General features: G+C 39.8%; 1 protein-coding gene and 1 pseudogene across 7 annotated transcripts in view; both read left to right on the top strand.

Annotated features, from left to right (window-relative positions):
• The first annotated feature begins 4,024 nt into the window (after positions 1–4,024).
• The window catches only part of MTDH (metadherin), a 59,714-nt gene continuing 37,812 nt past the window's right edge, over positions 4,025–25,926 (top strand). For 2 of the 7 annotated variants that reach the window (XM_004768514.3, XM_045077967.1), the window contains exons 1-2: positions 4,041–4,882; positions 17,815–17,916. In XM_004768514.3, the coding sequence (XP_004768571.1) occupies positions 4,502–4,882; positions 17,815–17,916 (483 nt within the window). In that variant the 5' untranslated portion in view covers positions 4,041–4,501. Of the gene's footprint in view, positions 4,883–17,814; positions 17,917–25,926 lie in introns of all 7 variants that reach the window. The other 5 variants (XM_045077966.1, XM_045077964.1, XM_045077968.1 and 2 more) reach the window with 5 other exon arrangements.
• On the top strand, positions 20,027–20,159 carry LOC123391501 (annotated as a pseudogene).

Here is a 25,926-nt window from a genome sequence, read left to right on the forward strand (position 1 = left end):
ATTCTATCCTTAAGAAGTAATTATGGATAGTCACAAAGATTTAGTTGTAAGCATGTTCATGCCAAAATTGCAATCAATAGGAAAAAAAAAACCTAAAAGACAATAAACCCTGTAATCTAACTATCCAACAATGATGTTAAATTACAGTAGAACCAGACAATAGAATAAGGGAATATTTATTATGCAAACCTATAGAAACTGCCTTTGTTAATAAAATCAAGTATAGGGACACCTGGGTGGCTCATTCAGTTAAGCATCTGACTCTTGATCTAAGCTCAGGTCTTTTTTTTTTTTTTTTTAAGATTTTATTTATTTATTTGACAGACAGAGACCACAAGTAGGTAGAAAGGCAAGCAGAGAGAGAGACAGGAGGAAGCAGACTCCCTGCTGAGCAGAGAGCCCCATGCGGGGCTCGATCCCAGGATCCTGAGACCATGACCTGAACCGAAAGTGGAGGCTTTAATCCACTGAGCCACCCAGGCGCCCCGTCAGCTCAGGTCTTGATCTCAGGGTCGTGAGTTCAATCCCTGAACAGGGCTACATACTGGGCATGGAGCCTACTTTAAAAAAATAATAATAAACATCAAGGATATAGTATTGAGAAACCTTTTTAAAATCACAGATTGGCAAAAATTTTGTTAGATATTCCCTCAGTGGGGTGTCTGGGTGGCTCGGTCAGTTAAATGTCTGCCTTTGGCTCAGGTCATCATCCTGGGGTCCTAGGATGAAGCCCCATGTGGGGCTCCCTGCTCAGTAGGGAGCCTGCTTCTCTCTCTCCCCCACCCCTCTCCACACTTGTGTTCTTTCTTTCAAATAAATAGTCTTAACAAAAGAAAAAAAGAAACCCCTTCAGTAAGCACGGAACATCCTACTCTTATAAGAATCTGAGCCATGCAGATCACTTTTTTAAAACTTCTTTGAACTGCTTTTTTGAGGTGTAGCAATTTAAACTACAATATTTAAAGTACACAACTTGATAAGTTCTCACATACATACATAGCCATATAACCAACACAACAATGAAGATAATGAACCTATCCATAACTCCCTGAAGTTTCCTGGTACCCCTTGAATCCCTCCCTCCCCCTTTCCCCAAGTAACTCTAGATTCACTGTCACCATAGTTTGCATTTCCTAGTTTTATATAAATGGAATCATACTGTATGTATTTTTTTGGGGGGGGTGCTGGCTACTTTCACTCAGCATAATTATGTTGACATTTGTCTATGTTGTTGCATATGTTTATAATTCATTCCTTTATCTTTCTGAGTGGTATTCCGTTGTATGAGTCACTTTGACACCTAGAAAAAGCAGTCTTTAGTTCCAACCCAGTTTCAGGTAAGAGTTTTCAAAAACATTTCACACTTACCTTAATCTTGCCATTTCTGAGGAATTAGGGTTCTGCATCTACTTGGGCCAGGCCTGGTAACTCCTTACACAGTGTGCCTGCTTTGCTTAGAGTCTTTCAAAGCATTGCTTCGTTTAAGCTTTACATACACATCATTCTGCCACAAATTAATAAACCCAACTTTGTGGTACCACAGGTGTGTTCCTGGTTTTAAATGGTATTTATCAATGGACATTAATGTTTATGACCACATTAAGTGCAAAACGGTAAATAGCATATGACCTTATTTCTGTTTTTAAAATATAAATACTTGGGGGGGCGCCTGGGTGGCTCAGGGGGTTGAGCCTCTGCCTTCGGCTCAGGTTATGATCTCAGGGTCCTGGCATCTGGCTCTCTTCTCAGCGGGGAGCCTGCTTCCCCCTCTCTCTCTGCCTGCCTCTCTGCTTACTTGTGATCTCTCTCTGTTAAATAAATAAATAAAATCTTTAAATAAATACATATATATATATAAATACTTGGAAGGATGATTATATAGTTATATATGAAAAATGGTATTTGTATTATAAATACACCTTACTGTATTTTTAAGGTTTTTTAAAAGGCATTTTTAGGGACAGTCAGGAAAAAAAAGGTGAAATTATTTTACATAATCAATACTTGCTAGGCTGCCAAAGGAACAGACACATTGTGTTACTACTACCATATAATAGTTTAATTCATAAATCCATAGGTGTGATCCTAGAATGGGCAGTTGAACTTTTTAAGAAAGTAATCATTTTTCCCATCTCTGGAAACAAAATGTTAAATGTGAGATTAAAAATCTAATTTCTTTTTTTTTTTTTTAAGATTTTTTGGGGCACCTGGGTGGCTCAGTGGGTTAAAGCCTCTGCCTTCGGCTCAGGTCATGATCCCAGGATCCTGAGATCGAGCCCCACATCGGGCTCTCTGCTCAGCGGGAAGCCTGCTTCTCTTCCTCTCTCTCTGCCTGCCTCTCTGCCTATTTGTGATCTCTGTCTGTCAAGTAAATAAATTTTTTTAAAAAGTTAAGATTTTTTATTTATTTATCTGACAGAGATCACAGGTAGGCAGAGGAGGCAGGCAGAGAGAGAGAGGAAGAGAAGCAGGCTCCCTGCTGAGCAGAGAGCCTGATTCAGGGCTCCATCCCAGGACCCTGGGATCATGACCCGAGCCAAAGGCAGAGGCTTGAACCCACTGAGACACCCAGGTGCCCCATAAAAATCTAATTTCATAAATACAAATGGAATTTGGAAACTTTTAGGGCTAAAGAAGATCTAATGTTATCATCAAGTTTTTGGCCTTGTAACTTACATTGTCTTTAATTATTAGTCTATATAAAGCTTAGCAAGAGTAGTAGTTCGTTTTTACTGTTTATTTACAAAACTCCCTTCCACCCACTAATCAACATGCATTACAACACTACTGAAAGTAGGTCAAAGTACTCTTTAATACATTTTGAGTATTAGGTGCTTATTGCTCTTACCCTCTTTTCTAGTCTTTGAGAAACAGTCTGTACAATTGACCCTTGACAATTGACTCGTTTCAACTGCCTGAGTCCACCAACACGTGAATTTCTTTCAGTAAACACGGTACAGTACCCTAAATGTATTTTCCTTAAGATTTTTTTAAACATTTTTTCTCTAGTTTACTTTACAGTAAGAATATAATACACAATACATATACAAAAATATGTTAGGTGACTGTTCTTGTTCTTGGTAAGACTTCCGGTCAACAATAGACTATTAAGTTTTGAGGAAGTCAAAAGTTACATTCCACTTTCCAGGAGACAGTGCCCCTAACCCCTCAGTTGTTCAAGGGTCAACAGTATTTAGTCCACTTAAGACACTTGTTTACACGCTAATTATTTAATGATTAAACAGCTTCCTTACAGCAACATGGAAAGAAACCCTAAGGCACCCCGCAAACATCATCTTTGTAATCAAAATCCGAAAGGGCAATTCATTTCTTCCTAACTCTACCCAGAAATGGTCAACACAGATTCTAAAAATAGAATTTTGTCAAACTCCTTTTGTGGTCTTGAATGAAAGCTTAAAATAAAACAAGGACGCGTAAACACAGTCCAATGTGCTTCTCTTGTTATTTCTCATTAAAGCTACAAATTAGTAGGAAAATAGTGCCGCCCACGGGCTTCGCAAGTTTTGAATTCCGGGGAACACCCAGAGCAGGAGTGAATGAGCGAAATTGATGCGAACCGCCCCAGCCAGGCCAGCGAATGATAGGCACGCGGCGTGCTGGTTGGCCCTGAAGAGAAAAAGCCAGTTTGTGAATGAAACCTGGGGCTTGGAAGAGGAACGTCCAGCTTCATACTCGGGTTAAGCCCACTCTGGAAGAACCTAGCCGTGTGACCCAGGGAGAAAACGCTGACTCCATTTACACCACTCCCAGAAAAAGAATGGAGAAAACCTACACCTACTAGGGCGCCTTTGACCTAAACACCCGCCCGACCCGCTTTCACGCTCTTCACCCTCTCCCCTCTCCCGCCCCCCACCCCCGACTTCCTCGAAAGCCCCTCCCCTGGACTCAGCCAAAGCGCCACGTCTCCTAACGCCGAAGCACCAGCTACCCCGCGGAGGCTTCCTGCCGTTAACCCCTCCCAGACTCCCGCCCCAGGTCTGCGATCCCCAGGCTCCGAGCCTCCCCTAGGCCACGACGGGTCACTGCCAACTGCAGGAGCCGCGCCCTCGACCCAACGGCTCCCGCCCCGCCGCGCCCCGCCCGGGCCCACGTGACACCCACGACCCGCCCATGGCGCCCACGTGACCCGCGGCCATCCCCGCGCGTGGCGTGGATCGCGGCCGGAGCCGCCATTGTTCCGCCGAGGGACGACAGCGGGGCCTGGCACTGGCGCCGAGACGCCGCTTAGCGGCCGCCACTGGAGACACTCCCTCCCGCCGCCCCCCTCCTCTTGGCGGCGGCGGAGCGAGGCTGACTAGGGGGACCTGGGAGCCCCCTCTCCTGGCGGCGGCAGCTGCCGATCCCCGGCTCCGGCGCGAGGGGCGGCCGCGATGCGCTCAGCCTGAGGCAGTCCGGCCCGGCCCTTCTTCGCCTCCCCTGACTCTTGTACAGCGTCCGTGCGCCCCGGCGTCATCCTGCGAGTCTCGCTGACGGAGGGAAGATGGCTGCACAGAGCTGGCAGGACGAGCTGGCCCGACAGGCCGAGGAAGGCTCGGCTCGGCTGCGGGAAATGCTTTCGGTTGGCCTGGGCTTTCTGCGCACCGAGCTGGGCCTCGACCTGGGGCTGGAGCCGAAGCGGTACCCGGGCTGGGTGATTCTGGTGGGCACCGGCGCGCTGGGGCTACTGCTGCTCGTCCTGCTCTGCTACGGCTGGGCCGCGGCTTGCGCCGGCGCCCGGAAAAAGCGGAGGAGCCCGCCCCGCAAGCGGGAGGAGGCGGCGGCAGTGCCGGCCGCGGCCCCTGACGATCTAGCCCTGTTGAAGAATCTCAGGAGCGAGGAGCAGAAGAAGAAGAACCGGAAGAAATTGCCCGAGAAGCCCAAAGTGAGTAGGGGTGGAGCGGCGGTAGACGAGGGGCCAGGGGCCGGCGTGGAAAGCCTCGAGAGAGCGGGAGGCCGACCCCGGCCGAGCCCCAGCCGCCCCCAGCCGGGAGTGGAAGAGGAAAGAGTGAGGTTAGTCCAGAGCTGGGACTCTGATCTCTCTAGCCAGAGGAGGTGATCTGGACACGTTACTGGGGGATCGTGGAGACTGCGGAAGTGTAGGACGGGTGGGGAAGACCAGCTTCGAGGAGGGAAGTTAGACGGCGTGGGGGTACGTTTAAATTGAAGCGCCCAGAGGTCAAGCAGCTTGCGGGGACCTGGACGGCCGGATATACATACCAGCCCTTCTCGGGGCCTACCGGGTAGGCTGCGTGTGTAGAAAGTAATGGGACCTTAAGGTGGTGTTGGGAAGTTGTGGAAAGACTGCGCCTGGAAGACAGCGTCAAGTCACATGGAGACGGTAGCCAGTGGAGGAAATACGATGACCTAAAAAAACTGGGGCTTACGGAGGATTAAAAGTACCCAGGTCTAGACGCGCTTCCATTTTAGTTAGACTGTTTAAGGGAAATGGTTGCCCACTCCTGTTCTTGTGAATGTGGCCGATGGAGGCAAGGCAGGAGGGAGTCGGTTGGCGTATATACTTTGGGGTACGTGGCCCCATGAGAGCGAGCTCAGGCCCATTCAGCGGTGTGAAACCGCATTCAGGTTTTGAAATAGAGTAAAAGGGGATGACAGAGCAGAATGGTGCAGTCTAAAAGAGAGATTTAGGCACCCATTTACCGGACCACGTGTGGAAATGAGAGCATCACGTCCATTTTATCATGCCTTTCTCTTTTATTTTTTTTTAATTGCCGTTTCCCCATGATATCTTTTATAGTTTTGTTTTGTTTTGTTTTGTTTTGTTTTTTAAACATAGTTGAGCAGAGTTTGGAGGATGTGCAAGATTAGAAACCGCTCTTAGCCCATTTTTATATACACTGAATTAAGTTCTTTGCCTTTCAGTACAATAAATGTAACCAAGGCCATACTTTGTGAAATGCACTGTGGTCTGTGTTGGGGAGTGGGAGGTACCCACACAGGAGTTGGAATCAATCCTGGAGACTAGTGTAGGAGACGGATTCATAAGTCATGCCTGTAGTACATAAACAGGTGCTGTAGGAGCGCAAGTGGTGTTAATGAGGTCTGGAATGTGGGAGACCCGTTCTGTTGAAGGGATTGGAAGAAGTGGGATTTGAGTTCAAACTAAAGCAATGAGAGTATTGTTGGTACCAGTACAAAGAATAAGTCAGTATTGGAGCAATGACAGGTCATAGTGCATTATTAGACCTAGGTAAATGATCACATTTTGTCTGCTGATTAAGAGGATGTAAAATACATACAAAATCTGGGCAAGGTACAGCTTTGTCAGTATGAAGTCTGCCTTAAGTTAGAAGAGGAAATAGAACTGATTTGGAACATATGTAATTAAATTTGTTGAGCATATCAAATGTTACCAGAAAGTAATGTATGGTGAACACAGAGAAATTGGCTCCAAAATAAGCAAAGAAGGTGATCTTGAAAAAACCACATACATTAGTAAGCCTAAACCCTGTGTGGATGAAGCAGGTTGTGAACATTGCAAAGCCCTGTTTGGGATGTCTAGAATTTCAGAAAGACTTGAGTGCAGAGACAGGTGCCCCGGGATCCCATCTGAAGTGCATCATAACATTCAGATGACCTGTCTGAAGAAGGAACAGGCTTCTGTGAAACTTGTCCTGTGAAAAAAACTCATCAAACTTAGGACTTAATGCTTCTCTTTTTCATTTTAGTTAAGGAATGGGGAAGTGAGTGAATAAATAAATCTAATATTAATCTTTGGGGAGTGGAGAATGGGATGACTGATCAAATGGTTGAATGTTAATTGGGTGAGAAAATATCTTTGCCTACTTCATGGTATAGAGGTTGGAGAAGCTTGTCAACATTAACAGAATTCTAGTTTTCAAACTTTTTTTGACTGCAGCTTACAGTAAGAAACACATTTTACATTGTAGTACCTGTCTCCACCCTTCCCCTACACACAAACCAAACCATTCTGTTTTTCTTTAATGATATTTGTGACCCATCAGATTGGCTTCACATTTCATTGCAAGGTATGACCCACAGAAAATTACTGCTCTATGGGATTGAAAAGTGAAAGTATCCATTTGTGCAGTACTCAAACGCTTTGCACTGTGCTAAGTATTTACTTGGAGAAAAGCAGCATACTGCTTGCAAATCGAAGGCATTATAAAGGAATACAATATTCATATGTCTCATTGTGAAGGGGATACAAAAGTAAAAGCTCAGTTACTTACTCCCCAGGGAGCTTTTTATTCCAGTTGTGGAAAAAGAGACACTAAAAAAAAAAAAATTAACAGTGCAGACCCATTATGGGCCCAGGATGCTGTGAACGGATTTATCATATAATCTGGCTTTGAATGTGAGTAGGAGCAAGGTAGTGGAAGAGGCTGAAGCAACAGATTTTCTTAAGTAAGGCATTTAACCTTGCTCTGTTTAGCTTGTCTTGTATATAAATTGAGAATCTTGAGTTAAAATACTGCAGAATTCCTCAAAATGTTATCTCTGACTACTTGCAGTAGAGTTACTTAGAATGTTTATTAAAATTTATGGATTCCTGAGCACCAGAAAGATCTTATCAATTCAAGATCTCTGGAACAGAGTCCAGTGAAGCTGAATTTTTAATGAGCTGCTTTGGTAAATCCTTGCTGTTAGTTTAAAAGTCACTCATTGGTGTAGGATCATAAGATCCACAGAGAAGGAGAGGTTTCTAAGTGGAATCGTGTTTAATCTTATAATCCATCTCTTCATTACTACATCATTCTGATACACACTTTAGGATATACCTTACTCTGATCCAACTAAACTACTATGGGTTTGTGAAAGTATATTACATATATACTTAAATATTTTATGTTCATCATTTTACCCCATGATTTTTAGTTCTCTCTGAAGCCATTTCAAATTTTGCAAGTCAAGTTTTTAAAATTTGTTTCTAATAACTTATTTTCATCTGTAGAATAGGTGTTATTTAGCTCTTTAATATCTCCCTATAATGACTTTTTGACATTTTTATATCACTTTGGTTTTTGTCCCCTAATAATGCCTTGGCATAGGTTTTTTTAAGGTATGAATGCAGTTTATTTCCCTATTTAAAGTGGAGGGAGTGGCACTTTTCTCTGGGCTTATTACTTGAGATTTTTGGAAATTATTGTTATGTAGATTCCATGACATGTAGTACAATGTGAGTATTAAATAGGCAATCAGTAAATTTTTTTTTAAAGATTTAATTTATTTATTTGACAGAGAGAGATTACAAGTAGGCAGAGAGGCAGGCAGAGAGAGAGAGAGGAGGAAGCAGGCTCCCCGCTGAGCAGAGAGCCTGATGTAGGACTCGATCCCAGGACCCTGAGATCACGACCTGAGCTGAAGGCAGCGGCTTAACCCACTGAGCCACCCAGGCATCCAAGCAATCAGTAAATGTTTTTAACTTGACTTACTCTGAGCAGTGCTTTAGATAGATATGAGATCTCAGATAACTGGTCTTTAACAATCATTGTTTTGAATTTCAACTGGAAGCCTATAACCCAGGATCAACTTCAATAAAAATTTATTTCAGTGAAAAGGTTATTTTTATATTAGTGTAGGATTTCTCATAAAGATTTGCCATAGTGCAGTTGTTGATATTAGTAAACTCAATGAATAGTGTTTTGTCTTGTTTGCTGCTGTGTAACCTTGCATGGTGCTTGACACTCAATAAATAATTACGGAATGCATGAAGTAGTAAGATGTCCTGCCAGTGTATTTATACAACTCATTCCCATTCTTTATGCCTGGTAAACAGCCATCTGAGCCATCTTTTTATTTTTACAGTGGATGATGGCTGTGTTTGCTTCTTCAGACTGAAATTTTGTGAGGTCCATCATTCTACAGCCAATAAATCATTCTAATAGTATGCCGTGTCTTTTGTAGTTCTTACTTCTGTTCCAGTTTCATTGCCATTGCCCTACTTTTGGACTTCATTACCTTTTGCTTCGACTATACTAACAGCATCCTAACTGGTTTTCCTGCTTCCTGTCTCTGTTGCCTTTCCTTTCTACCCACTCCTGCTAGTTAAATCTTTTAAAGCCTAGCTCTGATCATGACTTTCATGTTCACACCTTGTCAGTTGTTTCCCCATCACATGTTGAGTAAAATCCAATCTATGAGGTGGCAATGATGTAACCCCATCTTAGATTTATCTCTTAACCATTATCCCAAATGCATTACCATTAGCTAGGCTGCCTTATCTCTTTATTCATACTATTTTGTTCCATTAGAAAGTTTGTCTTTCTGTATCTGTAAAGTTTTCAACTATCTTTCAAGGAAGGCCTAGCTGTGGTTCTCTCTCCACTATAAAGCCTTCTCTAGCTCCCCAGGTAGAGTTAGTCTCTTTTTTATATATCTATTTTGTATTTTATTATGATATCTAAAGACAACAGAGCATTGCCTAGGAATGTAACTGTAGGGCAACTGAGATTTTTTCCCCAGCTCTGTGCAACATCCATGAGTGATCAGGGAAGCAAAATTGATTTTGGGATTAGAAATTAATTTTAGTGAGTAGGTGAACTTGCCAATAAGGAATCCCTGAATAATGGGGATCAACTTTGTACTAGTCTGTATCTGTAATTGGACCCTTCCTTTCACCTCCTCATATCTAGGTATCTGCTTGACTTCTCCAGTTGGAAATCTGGCATTTGTCTCAAATTTTAACATCTCCAAAAGAATTCATGATTCCTTGCTTTCTCCAGGTCTTCCTCATTTCTATAAATGGTAAATGAGTACCACCCATTCAGTTATTCAAGTCCCAAATCTAAGAATCATTCTCGATTCTTCCCTTTCTCTCACCTTGTATCTTCCCTACGTTATGTCTGATCTTTGAGCAAATACCATCCACTTTATCACCTAAGATGTGTATTCAGTCTGACTACTTACTCTCAGTTCTGTTGTCTGGCTCCTTAGCTCACTTTTGTAGCAATAGCTTCTGCAGGCTGCCTCCAATCCTAAAGCCAACACAACATTTGTCTAAAACCAACACTTCAAGGGCTTTTGCATTTTAAACCTCAACTTCTTTCATATGTGGCCCAGCACCTGCGTTTCTTTCTACGTTGATTTTGAGTTAATTTCCTCTCATTATTACCTCTAGCTATAGTGATCTTTTTTCAGTTCCGCAAATTCCTTCACAACCCAGTGCCTGTATGTGAACTATTATTAACACTTCTGGAGTAATCTTTTCCCCCACTATTCTAATCAGCTCGTAGATCTTACCTTAAAACCCACCTTCCTAGATAATCACCTTATTTGATCACCTATTTCTGATCACCCTATTTGACACAGGCATCCCATTCTATTTTCTGTCTCAATTTTTGATATGTGGGTATTTTTTTAATTGTAAGTATCACAGTTTGCTTATTATTTACTCATCCAGTAATTTTTTGGGGGGGATCCTCTGCCTCCAGTGGGGAAAGCCTCGCTGGCCTCGAAATGCAGTGGCAAACAGTGCCCAGCACATGTAAGAGCCTTTAATAATTATTTGTTGAACTGAATTCTTAACAGAGTAACTATAATGATATTTCACAGTTTAATTGGATAGTTTATTTGGCTAAATAAATTAATCTTTTAAGATACTCCAACAGAATTACTTTTTTTTATTCTTTTTTTTTTTTTTTTAAGATTTTATTTATTTCTTTGGCAGAGACAGATCACAAGTAGGCAGAGAGAGGAGGAAGCAGGCTCCCTGCCGAGCAGAGAGCCCAATGCAGGGCTGGATCCCAGGACCCTGAGATCATGACCTGAGCCGAAGGCAGAGGCTTTAACCCACTGAGCCACCCAGGCGCCCCAACTTTTTTTTATTCTTAAGTAGTGGTTTTTCTATATCAATCCCCAGGTATTAGTAAAGGTAAATTATATCACTTGCCACCTACATTATAGGATTTTCTTCTTACCTCTGTTCACTAGTCCCCTTAGTTCTAAATACTAAAAGAACAGTCATTTGAAAATGAGTAAATAAAAATAATCATTCAGTGAAAAAAATCTTGAGTCATAGTTAAAACAAATATTCCCTATTGTAGGAAAAGGAATCTTGAGATTCATAAAGATTAAATAACTTATTCAAGGTGATAGAGCAAAGGAGTTTCAAAAGCTAAACAGTATCCTGATCGTTAGTCTATAAACTCAGCTGTTATTTCTGCTGTTCCTCTCAGGTTTTCCTAGCATGTTTGCATTCAGAGAACAAATCCAGTTTTCCCAGTGAATTACAACTCTATGTATTTCTTTTAAAATTTACTTTTAGAATCAGAAGTTTATACTGAAAATTGTAACGACTTTTACCGAAGCTCCAGATTTTGGCTCCATTTGCTTGGTTGTATGACAGGGCTTTTTCATCTTGTCATTTTATCCTGCCAGAGGCCTAGTAGAAAAGACCTTTAATAGTTCTGCTTATCTTAGATACCGAGAGCAGCAGTAAACCCTCTGAACACTTGGGGTTTCTTTTGCATTTGGACATTACTGATTGATGCCGTACTTCTCAAGTTCATGAAAGCTTTGACAGTATCTTCAAATTATTATTATTCAGACAAACTCAAGAACTCTAAATAAGGAATTGGTGTTATTTGACCAGTTTTAAAGTTTACTTTTTTCTCTTCAGCTATGCTAGTCGTTTTCAAACTATGCCACAGAATGCCAGTATTCCAGAGAGCATCCAGCAAGCTCTGAGAAAGTACATGGCTGTGTCTCTGCTGTATCATATATAGTTCTTACCTCAGTACCCATCAGAAGTCAAACCTTAGAAACCAGTAATACTGTATTGAACTCTTCAGAAATCCTCTTAGTATAATTTGGCCAGGTGATAGGTATGGAGAGTCATCTCTCTATCCTGTGAAAGTAGCTCTGAGCATCCCTGATGCAGTCAACAGGTAATCTGGAATTCCTGAAAAGAGTTGAGTCTTTGGCTAGCTGCTTAGAAGGCAAAAAGAATCTTTACCACTAAAGGAAATATCTCAGGATATACAGCAAGATTTTGCAAATTTGAATTATAGGCCGTGTTTGTAAGATTGTTCTCTCAGTTATTAAGAGTTTAAAATTGGAGTTGAATTTATTTATTTATTTAAGATTTTATTTGTTTATTTGACAGAGAGAGATCACAAGTAGTCAGAGAGGCAGGCAGAGAGAGAGGAGGAAGCAGGCTCCCTGCCAAGCAGAGAGCCCAATGCGGGACTGGATCCCAGGACCCTGAGACCATGACCTGAGCCGAAGGCAAAGGCTTAACCCACTGAGCCACCCAGGCGCCCTGGAGTTGAATTTAAAAATAATTTCATAAGTTACTATGACTGAAGCTGTAGTTTATTGTGTATTTAGTGTATGTGATTGATACATTCACATTAAGCAGAGGAAAGACACAAAATTCGTGCTTTCAAATAAATGACAAGGAATTGTTCTATCATGAATTTCTATCAGAACTCTTCAGACTAAAACTGACTGAGGCAAGGTCTTGTTCATCAGATAAGTTGATGTGTATAAAGCATCTGGCAAGGTACTTGGCACATGGCACATACTTGGAAATTACCAGTTATTGTCAGGCTATATTCTAGTCTAATCTGTCAGCTAAAGATGATGCACCTTGAATTTCTGTAACATCTTGCCTTTTATCTTCTTTAGGAAGGGTGTAATATATACACTTGTGCTTCTTGTATGTTCAGTATAACTTTAAGCCAAGAAAATTGAAATTCCAGTGAAGTATAACTTCTCTAGGGTGGTACGCATTTGAGAATTCAACTCTGGTTTCGGCTTGCCTTCAAAACCCATACTGTTTGCCTTTAACGGGTGGGGTTAGAGAGGTAGGGAGAAGAGGGTAGAGTATACCTTTTGTCTTGTATTTTATTTTATTTTTTTTAAAGATTTTATTTATTTATTTGGCAGACAGAGATCACAAGTAGGCAGAGAGGCAGGCAGAGAGAGAGAGGAGGAAGCAGGCTCCCTGCTGAGCAGAGAGCCCGATGCAGGGCTCGATCCCAGCACCACGGGATCATGACCCAAGCTGAAGGCAGAGGCTTTAACCCACTGAGCCACCCAGGCGCCCCACCTTTTGTCTTGTATTTTAATATGTGATGTTACCTTCTTCCTTTGTTAGGTTCTAAGCTTTTTGAAGGCAGCTTTTGGGCCTCACTTACCTTTGTTTCAAGGTTTTAAGGGTTCTACATATTACTCTACTGTGTTCACTTACTGGATGTTGAGTTAATGAACATAAGTGAATGATACAATTTTCTTTTCTTAGAAAATGGTGAAACTATAAGCAGTTTCTTGGATTTTTTTAAAGAAAGATAATATTACATTGCTGTCTCCAGAGCAAGTCTGGACTATTTCTGACCTCTGAGAGGATACATTTACTTATCATTTGTATTCTGTTAACTTCCCAAAAGAATTTGTGTCTGGAGTACTGAACACGTGTACTGTTTGTTGGCCCTCTTAACCACCAAGACCTAACATTTATTTTGAGCTCACTGGTTTGAAAAGTGACCTGAATGCTAGAACATGGGGATGGGTATTTGAGCCATCATAGCCCTGTTCTCTCCTTTATTGTCATTTTAATAAGAAACTTGTATAAGACAAGTACATACTTTTTTTTTTTTTTTTAATATTACAGATGATGAAATCCAGTGTTAAGTCAAGGAAAATGCTTATAACCACAAGGAGTAAATGCAGAGATTGAGTCTTGATCCCAGTTTTGTCCAGTTCCAAAGCCCATGGTCTTTTCATATTCCCCTTTTTTTTTTTTTTTTTTTTTTTTTTTTTTTTTTTTGGTAGTTGGTAGACTACCCTTCTAGTTTCTAAACTTAAGGCGTTTCCAAGTAATGTGAAGTCATGGTTTTTATATTTTATGTCTAGAAATAAAATTTACATAGCTAAGTGAAAATGGGATTCTAAATGATTTCATTTTAAAAGTCAAATGTTAGACTTCATATATGCTTATCTTAGAGGTAAATTCTTTTGCAATTTAGAATCAGTTCCACAAATATGTGCAGGCTGCTCAAATGGCGTAGATGTCTGTTCAGCATATCTTCTTATTCTGAACTTCAACATGCTTGGAGGGCAAATTCCTTTCATTTGTCCTTGTTCCTGGGGTCCCTAGCCCAGTGCCTGGTACTTAAGTACTTAATAAACGTTTATGGAATTGTATGGACTTAATAATTTGAAGGTTGACTGACATGAAGAATTTTCTTTCCTTTAAATCAGGCATTATTAAATAAGAGACCCTATTCCTCTATGTGTCCCCCTTCTGCATTTTATTTTCTTGTCAGCTAGGTATTTTCATTCTGGTTTATCCCCACCCTTCCCAACACACACACATACACAATGTTCTTTTTGAAAGAATCTGGCGTGGGAGTTGGGGAATATATAATAATAAGACAGACACAGCGATGCCTACACGGAGTTTATCCGTGTACGAAATGATTATTTCATTCTTCTGTTACTGGTTGATTTTCTTTAGATTTGGAGGATGCTCTTGTCTAATTTAAAATATAGATTGTATGCTATATATGAAATTAACCTTGGTTGGCCCTGGAAGGAACCCTCAGAGTGTTCCAGAAAATTTTATACTAGCATGCAATAAGAGGCCCATGTAGTTGCTAATCTGTGGAAACACACCATATATATTAAGGCTTCGCGATGAGAGAAGATAATACTTTTGTGTAAAACCCAGATTGGCAGTCAGGTTGTATTTAAAGTGTTGGTTTGCAGTTAGTTATTTTTCATGTGAGCAATTTACGTGATATGCTTCCATTACTGGATTTGCTGATTTAAATATGGTTAATGATTTTCCAGGATGCGGCCTTCTCCAGCTAGTGGAGTAAGAGGACAGATTAGTGTTTCTGATGCGTAGAAGAGGCATAGCCACCATAGTGTATCCTTTTCTCCTGCTGCCCAAGAGCTCTTTGACTCTATTCTTGGGAAAGGAGGCTTATTGTTTCATAATATCAGGCTTATTGGGGGGGTTGTTGCTCCTGGTAGTAGCGAGAGCAATTTAAAGCCCGAGGGTTAGTGTAACATTGGGAAATCTGCATAGACAGAGGAACAGCTACAGTCACAGCCATTGCTTACGTTTATTCTGTTGCAGAGAAGGAAGTAAAATTGGCACAGGTCTGCCATGTAGGACCAACATCTCTGCATGGTGGTCATTTCAGAATCTATGAAATGGAAACTGAGTGTTCCCTTTATAAGTCACTGACAAAGGACTTCAGACTTCCTAGTTAAGAGAAAAGGTTGTTTCATCTTTCATTTGGGAAGCTGTATCAGCAATGTTTGCAGTTGATCTCAAAGCAATTGCTTTGAACTTTTTAGGTATTTTTAATCACTTAATTTCTCACCTTTTAGCAGTTAATAGATAAGCTAAAATGAGTTAGTATAGTCATTTACATGAGTAAAATGGAAGTGCTGTCTGAGTGACTTTGATGGAAAGTTTCCTGGAGGGATTAGTTAAGTGAAGTGTTTAGAAATGTAAGCTTGTGGGGTGCCTGGGTGGCTCAGAGGGTTAAGCCTCTGCCTTCAGCGCAGGTCATGATCTCAGGGTCCTGGGATCAAGCCCCGCATCGGGCTCTTTGCTTAGTGAGAGCCTGCTTCCTCCTCTCTCTCTCTGCCTGCCTCTCTGCCTACTTGTGATCTCTGTCTGTCAAATAAATAAATAAAGTCTTTAAAAAAAAAAAAAGAAAGAAAGAAAGAAAGAAAAGAAATGTAAGCTTGCGAGCTGCCAGTTAGAGGTGGGAAACTGGAGTTGGAGCTGCAAGATGGCTTAGGTGGCCTAAGGCTTGTATAGAAAGGTAAAGCCAACCATGGGAAATCAGAAAAGGTCTGGCTAAAGAGAATAGAACTAAGAACTAGCATATGAGAATTGACAGGTAAGATGGTGATATTAGAAAGTAGAAATAAGGGGCGCCTGGGTGGCTCAGTGGGTTAAAGCCTCTGCCTTCAGCTCAGGTCAAGATCCCAGGATCCTGGGATCGAGCCCCGCATTGGGCTCTCTGCTTGGCAGGGAGCCTGCTTCCTCCTCTCTCTGCCTGCCTCTCTGCCTACCTGTGATCTCTGTCTGTCAAATGAATAAATAAAAAATCTTAAAAAAAAAAAAAAAAAAGAAGAAGAAAGTAGAAATAAACAGTTTTATATTCCTGTTGTTGGTGTTGTTTTTAAGATTTTATTTATTTATTTGACATACAGAAATCACAAGTAGGCAGAGAGGCAGGCGGAGAGAGGAAGCAGGCTCCCTGCTGAGCAGAGAGCCCGATGGACCCTGGGGGGATCATGACGTGAGCTGAAGATAGAAGCTTTAACCCACTGAAGCCACCCAGGTGCCCCTATTCCTGTTGTTGTTATGGCTCTAAGTCCAAATTCCTTTCAGGATTTTCTTACCTTTCTCTTTGTAGTACCCCTGCCCCTCCACCCCAAACATACACATACACATACACAGGAAGGCGGATTAGAGGAAGCAGCAGGAAAGTGACAAAACAGCACAGGAGAAAGAAAACTGAATGAAGAATGAGGAGACCTGGTTTTGGCATCTGACTTCAATAAGTTGCTTAAGAGCCAGCTGATTAAATTGGGATTAATTGGAAATTTCATCAGCTAAAAGACAGCTTTTGTTTCGGTTTTTCTGCCATAAATCTTTGGGAAGCCTACAAATTGGGTTTTAGAATATTAATGGTCTCTTTCTCTAACTGTATGTCCCTGATAATTTTGAAAAAACTCAGGGAAAGTCAAGTTGTAGAAAATTGAACATTTGTGTTGTTTTCTTGAGTTTGGCTTAGCTATAGTGAGTAATCTGGTTGGTGGAAGTCTGTTCTGTAAGAATGGGAAATAAGACAACTGAAACGAATGTATATTGATTTGCTAACTCACTGTTGGAATATGAGGGGACTAGCCAAGTAAAAAGTAGTAGTAGGATCCATAAAGAAGAGGTTAGAATACAGATACCTCGACTCCATTCTAAATATATTTCTGGTGATAGAGCTCAGAAATGTTTTTGGGGGGGGAGTAGGTGGGGTTTAACCCCAAAATGAGTGACTCTAATTAAAAGCCAGATTTGGAATTCACAGACTTAATCTTATTCATGGGCACCTGTAAGAACTATCATTATTTTAGAGGAGTGTCAAAGTTGAGGTAGCCTTTCTTAAGCTGTAGGGGTGGACTGGTAAATTTCTTAACCCCAGAACAGTAGGTCCATTAGATAATTACAGTAATTAGAATTACAAGGGACATTAGAGATAATCTAATACAGAGGCCAACAAACTATGGTCCATGGACCAGATCTGGTCCTCTACCTGTGTTTTGTAAATAAAGCTTTATTGGAACACAGCCAAACTCATTCATTTATTCATCTATGTCTGCCTTTGTACTACAGTAGCAGAGTTTTGTAGTTGCGGCAGAGACCGTATGGCCCACCAAGCCTAAAATATTTCCTGTTCCTTTACTGACAAAGTGTGCCGAATATTGAGTAGATCAGATCTGTCATTCTATATATGTGGAAATAAGATTCAAAGACAATGACTGAAACATTCGGAGATGACATAACTAATTGGCAGAGTGCAAGTACAGGTTAGTCCCCTGTTTTCCTGCTTTCAGTCCATTATTTTTTGTTGGACAGAAAATATATTGTGGTACAGAGTTTTGTTTGTAGGTTCATTATTAATTCTATTATGAAACACAGTTACTATGAACAGTAGGCCAGGTCTTACATAACATACCTATACAGAAACCTTTTAGATTTGGGTCAGGGTAGAATTTGATTGTAGTATATTCTGTTTCCTGAGTATAAATCTTTGGTTTGACCTATCGAGTAGTTTGATAACAAGATTCTTTCTGTTGCCTGTGCAGCCTAATGGACGGACTGTTGAAGTGGCTGACGAGGAAGTTGTCCGAACTCCTCGAAGTATTACAACAAAGCAGCCCTTAGAGGCAGATAAGAAAAATGAAAAGGTAAGCTTGAGAACATATGAAATTATATGCAAAGCTCTTAATAAAGAGAGTAACATATAAATATGATAATTTTCTGTTTCACTAAAGTGTACATATACTCCCCATTTAAGGACAACTGAAAATCTGAATTTGTCGTAGCAGATAGGTGGCGCAGGTCTAAGTAAGTTGTTTTATTTTTTTACTTTTAAAAGGAAGGATATCACCAAGTATTTTAAACATGCTGTGGCATTATTAAATTCATTTTGCCAAAATAATTTACTCATGTGTTGAACATCTTTTATGAGTAAGACTCCAGGTATGTAACATCCCTCTTATTTGAAAACCAAATTGCGTTATCTTTCTTAACAGTGCACTTCTAACATGAAGAGCTTACCAAAATGTTCTGTGGTGTTAAGGGTTGAAACAGATTTCTGTTCTGATGGAGATACAATTCTTATTAGGCAGTTTGACTTTGTTTAACAAAAGAGAATGTTCTATATTCATTATTATTATAATTAGTAAAAGGTTTAGATGTGCACTCTTAAGTTTTCAAATAAGATAACCTATCATACCCCATAAATGGTACATTCCTGGGATTTTATTCAGTTTTCAGTTTTCAGCGTTAGAACTGACCCAGTTTTTATTTGACTCAGTTTAGTTTGCAAGTAGGCAAAATATAAAAAACTGTTAACAGTGGGTTGTTCTGCTATGGGGGAGGAACTTTGATTTAAATCCTTTTAGTATATTAATTACTTGCCCACCCCCTTTCCCTTTTAAAACCCTACACATGGCATACTCCTTTTCAAGAAAGACAAAACAAAAAATAATCAGAGGTAGGTAAATGGTTTCTAGGAATTAGCATGCAACATTCCAGTCCTATAGAATAGTAGTATGAAATGGTTGCTACAGTTTCTTCATGCTTGCAGTTTCAAAATGTCTAAAAAACTGGCAAGATCAATTCTCCCCTTTAATCCGATACAATTGGTCTAGGGCCACTATAGCTGCACGTAGGATGGCTTAAAATGAAGGATATTTGTAGAAAAGAGTTAAATTTGTGCCTGATTTTGCCTTTGGCTGAAAAATAAATAGTAAGTGACTTATATTAGCAAATAAGGATACAGTTTCAGGATTATGAATTTACAGGATGAGTAGTTCATGTGTCTAATATGGATTTATACTTCTTCCATCTAAAGTTTATTTCTGGGTTTTCTCTCTACTAGTGAGCATTTTATGCTTGTTCTTGCTTCTAGTTCCTGAATTACCCTGAAAAATTTGTAGTTAGAATGATAGATGAATTACCATCCATTTCTGATTAATGAATCATATAGTGACTGGGTGTATGAGGATATAAAACTACAGTTTAGAGTTTATAATCATTCAGAAATTAGTGATAGAAAATAATTACAGTAATGGATATTTGTTAGTATCTGTGATATGGCAGGCACTATGCAAGGTGAGGTATGTGTATGAGTATATTTACATGTATCTAGTAGAGACAAGTTACTCAGTACCCACTGGGTGTACTTTTAAGACTTACAGAAAATTTATATGCTCCTTTATGCTCACAAGAGCACTGAGGAGGTGGTATTATACCTATCTTACAAATAAGAAACCTGAGGCATAACTTAACCAAAGCTACTAAAAAAAGTTCTATCTTCCACCCATCTGACTTCAAAGTCTGTGATTTTTACTGCTCTGTATGATTTCTGATCCTTTCATAAACTCTGCAAGACTGATAAGGGCTCTGAGGCATAGAGGGATTTTACAGTTTCACTCATTTCATAGTTTGTGAAGTAGGATTTGAATCCGGCTCATTCTGGTGCCAAAGCCCGTGCACTTGTGAATCACTTGATGGTACCGCCTCCTTTCAGTTGCTGTTGCTTTTTTCAGGACAGAGCTTCTGCCTTTGGTTTGCTGCCTTTTCTATTTGACTTTTTGCATAATAGTAAATGCTACAACTCATGGCTAGTGTTTCTTTTTGCCATCTGCATCTTGGAATTTACACTTTTTAACTTGTTTCAGTCCAAGAGACCTCATTTCGGTTAATTTTTTATGCTCTTGCACTGTGTATGTTTTTGTGTGTTTTAAATATATTTAAGACTTTCTATTTTTTTGTAAGATGCTTGTCGTAAGCTTTGCGCAGTGGCAGTATCGTAGCCAATGAGGTTTATCCGAGGCGCAATTATTGCTAATTGTAAGATGCTTGTCGTAGATCTACTTATAAACCTTTATACGCATTGTTGTGTATTTGTTTTCCTCTCAGAGCCGTATCTTGGGCAATTTGAGAGGTACAGTTTGCCTATAGAATAATTGCCCTCTCAGCTGTGATATTGAATATCTAGCCCTGTCACTTGAGTAAACCTCACAGAGAAAAACATTGCTAAAAACCATATATGACAAGAGTTACAGACCTTGGGTCTATAAAGCAAGTTAAAGTACAGTAGTTTTCTAGGTCTTTATTTGGCTGTGAAGGTCAGTGTTTCATTGATACTGGTCTCTAGCAGAATCTATACAGTACCGTTAGCTAGGCTGAATGCATTGTGCTACTAGATGCTGAAGGGAATAAGAAGAATGGAAGACATACTTAACCTTCAGAGAGATTGCAGTCTAGTTAGGAAATGCAAGCACAAGAAAAGATAGGTAACAAGTCTCTGAGTGCCAGATATTCAGAGGAATAAGATTATCCTATTTGGGAGGCTAGAAAAGATTGATTTAATAGGACTTTCAAGGTTGGGGGGGGTATTTCAGTAACTGGAAGTGAGGAGGCCATTTCTGGCAGGTGAGAGGAACAAATGAACAACAATCACACACTTCAGCTGGAGCAAAAGAACATATTCAGACATACTCAACAGAAAGCCCTAGACAAGTTTGGTCAGGATGGGTGGGGGTATGATAAAAATAGATGTGTTCAGCTGGCAGCAACATTTGTGAAAACAAATCAGGCTTGCATCAGTGATTATAAGGGTCTGAATTAAGATAGAAGGTTAAAAGATTGTCAGTAAGAGAGACAATAGAAACAAAAATGTGTGAAATTTGGTCACTGTCAGGTTTTTCAGGACAAAGTCAGTGGAGTCCTGCTGAAATAGTAGTGTCACTCATAAGTAATAATAAGCTCTTGCATTTTATGATGCTACAATAATACAAATATTTGCACATCTCTTAATCCTGTTGAATAACTCTTGGTTGGGGATGGAGGAGAATATAATCATTTCTTCAAATCCAGCTCATTAAAGAGTTCAGTGGATTGCCCAGCAATACATAGCTAGTAAACAACGATCCCTCAATTTTGTGCAGGCAACATTTCTCAAAGTGTGGTTCATGGACCCCTGGGTATCAGGGACCTTTTGTTGGGTCCTGGAAGACAAAACTGTTTTCATAGTAATAGAGACATTATTTGCCTTTTTTGCTGTGTTGAATTTGCATTAATGGTACAAAAACAATATTGCTAGCACAAATCATGACGGTGACACCAAACCACTAGTAGCTGATTCTTTATTGCAGTCCACTCACAATTAAAAAGAAAAAGAACGCTAGTTTCACTTAAGAGTATCCTTAAGCTGTAAAAATGATCATTATTAGTTTTATTAAATCATGACCTTTGCACACTTGCCTTTTAATTATTTTATATGATGAAATGGGAAGTATACATACAGTGTGCTGTGTAGTGAAGAACAGGGGTTGTCCTGAGGAAAAACACCCATACAGTTGAGCTGCAGTCTGGACTAGTCACTTCATCCATTTTAACTTGAAAGAAGAGCTGATAGAGAGGCCATGGTGATTTAGACTTGGGTATTGGCAGACATTTTCTCAAAAACAGTCAAGATGATCCTGTCACTTCAAGGAAAACTACATTTATTATTTATTGCAAATGACACAATGATTTATTTCCAAGTGAAAATTAGAAATTTGGAAAAGTTGTATCTGCCACCACGAGCTTGACAGCATCCCAGTGCCTAAAGACTTTCTGATGAGATCAGTTGTGATGTTAATAAATGTGATTTTTAAAAATACTGTATATAATGGAATATTTTAACATTTTAGATGTGTGTAACTCACTGAACCCATATTTTCCAAATGACGGACATTTGCATGTTACAAAGCAAGTGTAAAAGATTCATTCAAAGTGCAAGATAGACCAGTAGAGTATGGGAAAGCTCATTGATACAGATTTCATGTTGCAACAATTTTTAAGAAACTACCACTTGAGAAGTTTTGGCGTAACATTTTTTCCTTCCTCTGCTTTTTTTTTTTTTTTTTAAAGATTTTATTTATTTATTTGACAGACAGAGATCACAAGTAGGCAAAGAGGCAGGCAGAGAGAGGAGGAAGCAAGCTCCCTGCTGAGCAGAGAGCCTGATGTGGGACTCGATCCCAGGACCTGAGATCATGACCTGAGCCGAAGGCAGTGGCTTAACCCACTGAGCCACCCAGGCGCCCCTCCTTCCTCTGCTTAAAGCTCCTCACGACTTCCCATTGCTTTTACTCCACAGCCTTGAACATAACCTAAAAGCCCTGCCCGTCTCTCATCCTACTCCTGAGCCTCCCTAAGCCCATACATGTTGGTTTTTTGTCTTTCTTTTTTGTTAAACAGCTTTATCCTAGATATACTGTAAAAATTTATTTTTTTGAAAGTGTAAGATTTCAGTGTTTCTGCAGAGTTGTACAGCTCTCACCATGTAGTTTTTTAACTTCTTCCTCTTCCCAAAAAGAAATCTTCTGCTCATTACCAGTCATGCCTCCTTTTCCCCTTTTCCCCTTAGCCCCAGCCCCTGTCGACCACAAATCTTTGGTGTAATAGCAAAGAAGAATGCAATTATCTGAAAAAACTCTGAAGACACTCCTTCTTTTTCCAATTACATTTCTATGTGTATGTAGCCAGATTGTCTTCATATGCTTCAAATTGTGTATCACACAGTAAAATTAAATGCAGAAGCAGGTATGCAGTCTGTCTTTTATGAAGCCAGACACTAAAGATACTTACAAAATGTAAAGCATACCACTCTTCTCAGTAAAATGTTTTTGCTATTGTTCGTATAGGTGTAATTATACAATATGTAATTAGTCTATTATTGTTTTGAAATAATATATATCCAAATAATATCTCACTTTTAATTTATAATATGGTAGATATCAGTAGGTATAATCCACATAATCAAAGGCTCTTTGACATCCTCAGTCTGTTTTAAGAGTACCCTATATCCAAGATGTTTGAGAACCACTACTCTAGGAGTGATCAATGTTTAGAAACCAAAGTAAACTTGTTCCAAGGCATCATAGATTTTAAACAAGTGTAGTATAGCAGCTCTTAGTAAAACAGAGAACACCACATTTGTGTTTTACCTTCCCTAATACATCTTAGAAACTAATTTAAAACCAGGGGTTGGCAAACCATGACCTATTTGCCATGTCTAGCTCTCTGCCTATTTTTGAAAGTTTATTGGAACATGCACCCATATTTATTTACTTATTTATTGTCTATGGCTGCTTTTGTACTCCCAGCAGCAAAGTTTAGTGGTTGTAACAGAGGCCTTATAGTCTGCAGAGCCTAAAATGTTTACTCCCTGACTTTTTTTTTTACTGAAACCCTGTTTTAAACTCCTAATATAGTCTTTTGGGTTCATTAAAATGTTTTGTTATCTGGAATGCTTTGGACTCTTGACCTTTCAGGCTCCTTGGGCCACAAAATCTATAGCTTTGAGTCTTGGGTTCCCATCCAAGGAATTAGTTTTCAGTGTCCCCTTTAAGGTGACCACAGTATTTTCTGTAAAAGAGGGAATATCTTACCAGAGAAACCTCACTTCTGCTCCTAAACTCCGACAAGTAGCAGAAATTTTTTGTCTAAACTCTGATGAATAGCAGAAATGAGATCAGAACCAGGAATTTCACACTAGCCCATCATTTTTCATGATGCTATAGTTGTATGAAGCAAGAGCGGATTGAAATACAATAAAATAATGACTTTGGGTTTGGGGGTTTTTGTTTGTTTGTTTTTTAAAGATTTTATTTATTTATTTAACAGACAAAGGTCACAAGTAGGCAGAGACCCTGGGATCATGACCCAGGCAGAGGCTTTAACCCACTGAGCCACCCAGGTGCCCCAGTGAATTTGTTTTAAATGTAATAAGATTGTTGTGAAAATGGGGTCTCCAAGTGGAATTAATTTATTAGCTATCAGAAATATGAGGCCCACATCTGGGAAAGAGTTTGGGGCTAATATAAAAGAGTTAATATGGGGTGCCTGGGTGGCTCAGTGGGTTAAAGCCTCTGCCTTCAGCTCAGGTCATGATCCCAGGGTGTTGGGATCGAGCCCCGCATCAGGCTCTCTGCTCAGCGGGGAGCCTGCTTCCCCTCTCTCTCTCTGCCTGCCTCTCTGTCTACTTGTGATTTCTGTCTCAAATAAATAAATAAAATCTTTAAAAAAGAAAAGAAAAGAAAGGCTTCTTGTAATTTTCTTTTTAAGATTCATACAACTTGTATGGTGTGCCATAATTCATAAGCTCACACGAAACATATTTAAATAATTTAGTGGCTTAGATGATGGAATCAAGTGTACAGATATAATAGCCTAGAGGTTTTATTTTGGGGACAGTGAAAGTTGGGCAGATAGGGCCATAAGTAATCCAGTCTACTTTAAGGCTCTTCCATTGACTAACCAACTATTAATTAAATACCTTTCGTCTGCAAGATACATTATTCTAGACACTAGGAATATAACGGTCAATAGAACAGGATAAAATGGGGCAAGGGGACAGTTAAAAACAAGCAAATATATTATTTCGTGTCAGATGGTGGTAATTGCTGTGAAAGAAGATATAACTAATCAGGGTAAGGAGAAAGAGGTGAAGTAGAAGTGTGGGCACTTCTCTGCACCTGCAATCCTGTTTATTCCTTGCATTCAGGAAAATGCATCAGAATAGTAGTGAGTAAAATAGTCTTGTCTCTAGTTTTAATTACACTGCCTCCGCCACCACCACCACCGCCAGGGAAGGGGGGAACATCAGTTGCAAATCTCTCCACTTTTAAAAAGGTTTGTGACACTTTCTACAATTAATCTCATCCTTATATTGTGTCACCAAGTTAGATTAAGAATTGCTGATATAGGGGCGCCTGAGTGTCTTAGTGGGTTAAAGCCTCTGTCTTCAGCTCAGGCCATGATACCAGGGTCCTGGGATCTAGCCGCATCTGGCTCTCTGCTCTGTCAAATAAATAATAAATAAAATCTTAAAAAAAAAAAAAAAGTTCTATCAGTTTATGTTGTAGAGATGTTAGAAAAATCACAGCCTTTTTTAAAAAAAATAAGTAATAAAACCACCGTTACCATTAACCAAAAAAAAAAAGGCAGTTTTGACACGGTGGAAAGAGAAAAAACAAAAATCTCGGAAAACAGAATAGTTTTTGCCATAAATTAGTGGAAAAGCTTTTTTTTTTTTTCTTTTAAGATTTTATTTATTTATTTGACAGAGACACAAGGAGAGAGGGAACACAAGCAAGGGCAGTGGCAGTGGGAGAAGGAGAAGCAGATGCGGGGTGGACCCCAGGACCCTGGGATCATGACCTGAGCTGAAGGCAGACACTTAACGACTGAGCCACCCAGGCACCCCGAATTAGTGGAAAATCTTAACATACTAGCCACTCATCCATAGACAAAAGCATCATAGTATCCACTTACAACCTTTAGGAAATACTCAGCATTCCTTTTTTTCAGGCTTCATTTCCTTTAACAGTCCTGACTTTGTCAACTGTGGCTTTAGATAATTATAGGGCTTTTATGTTATGTTATGTCAGTTCACCAAAATTTTAAGGACCAGTATTTAAGGACAATTAAGAAATTGAGTAAGGATTACATTTAGAATCTGGCTTCCTACCTTGGTGTAAAGAATTAATTGCAAAATAAAGTATCTTTTAAATTAAAATTTGTACAGTATCTCTCTTAATAGTTTTTGTCTCCATACAAATATTAAATTAGACTCCCTAAGTTGAGTTGAATTGAACACTCCTTTTTTTTTTTTTTAAATACTTCACAGTTCCTTA

This window comes from Mustela putorius, unplaced genomic scaffold (genome assembly GCF_011764305.1).
Source record: "Mustela putorius furo isolate JIRA1106 unplaced genomic scaffold, ASM1176430v1.1 tig00000228_pilon_pilon_pilon, whole genome shotgun sequence".
NCBI classification, from domain to species: domain Eukaryota; kingdom Metazoa; phylum Chordata; class Mammalia; order Carnivora; family Mustelidae; genus Mustela; species Mustela putorius.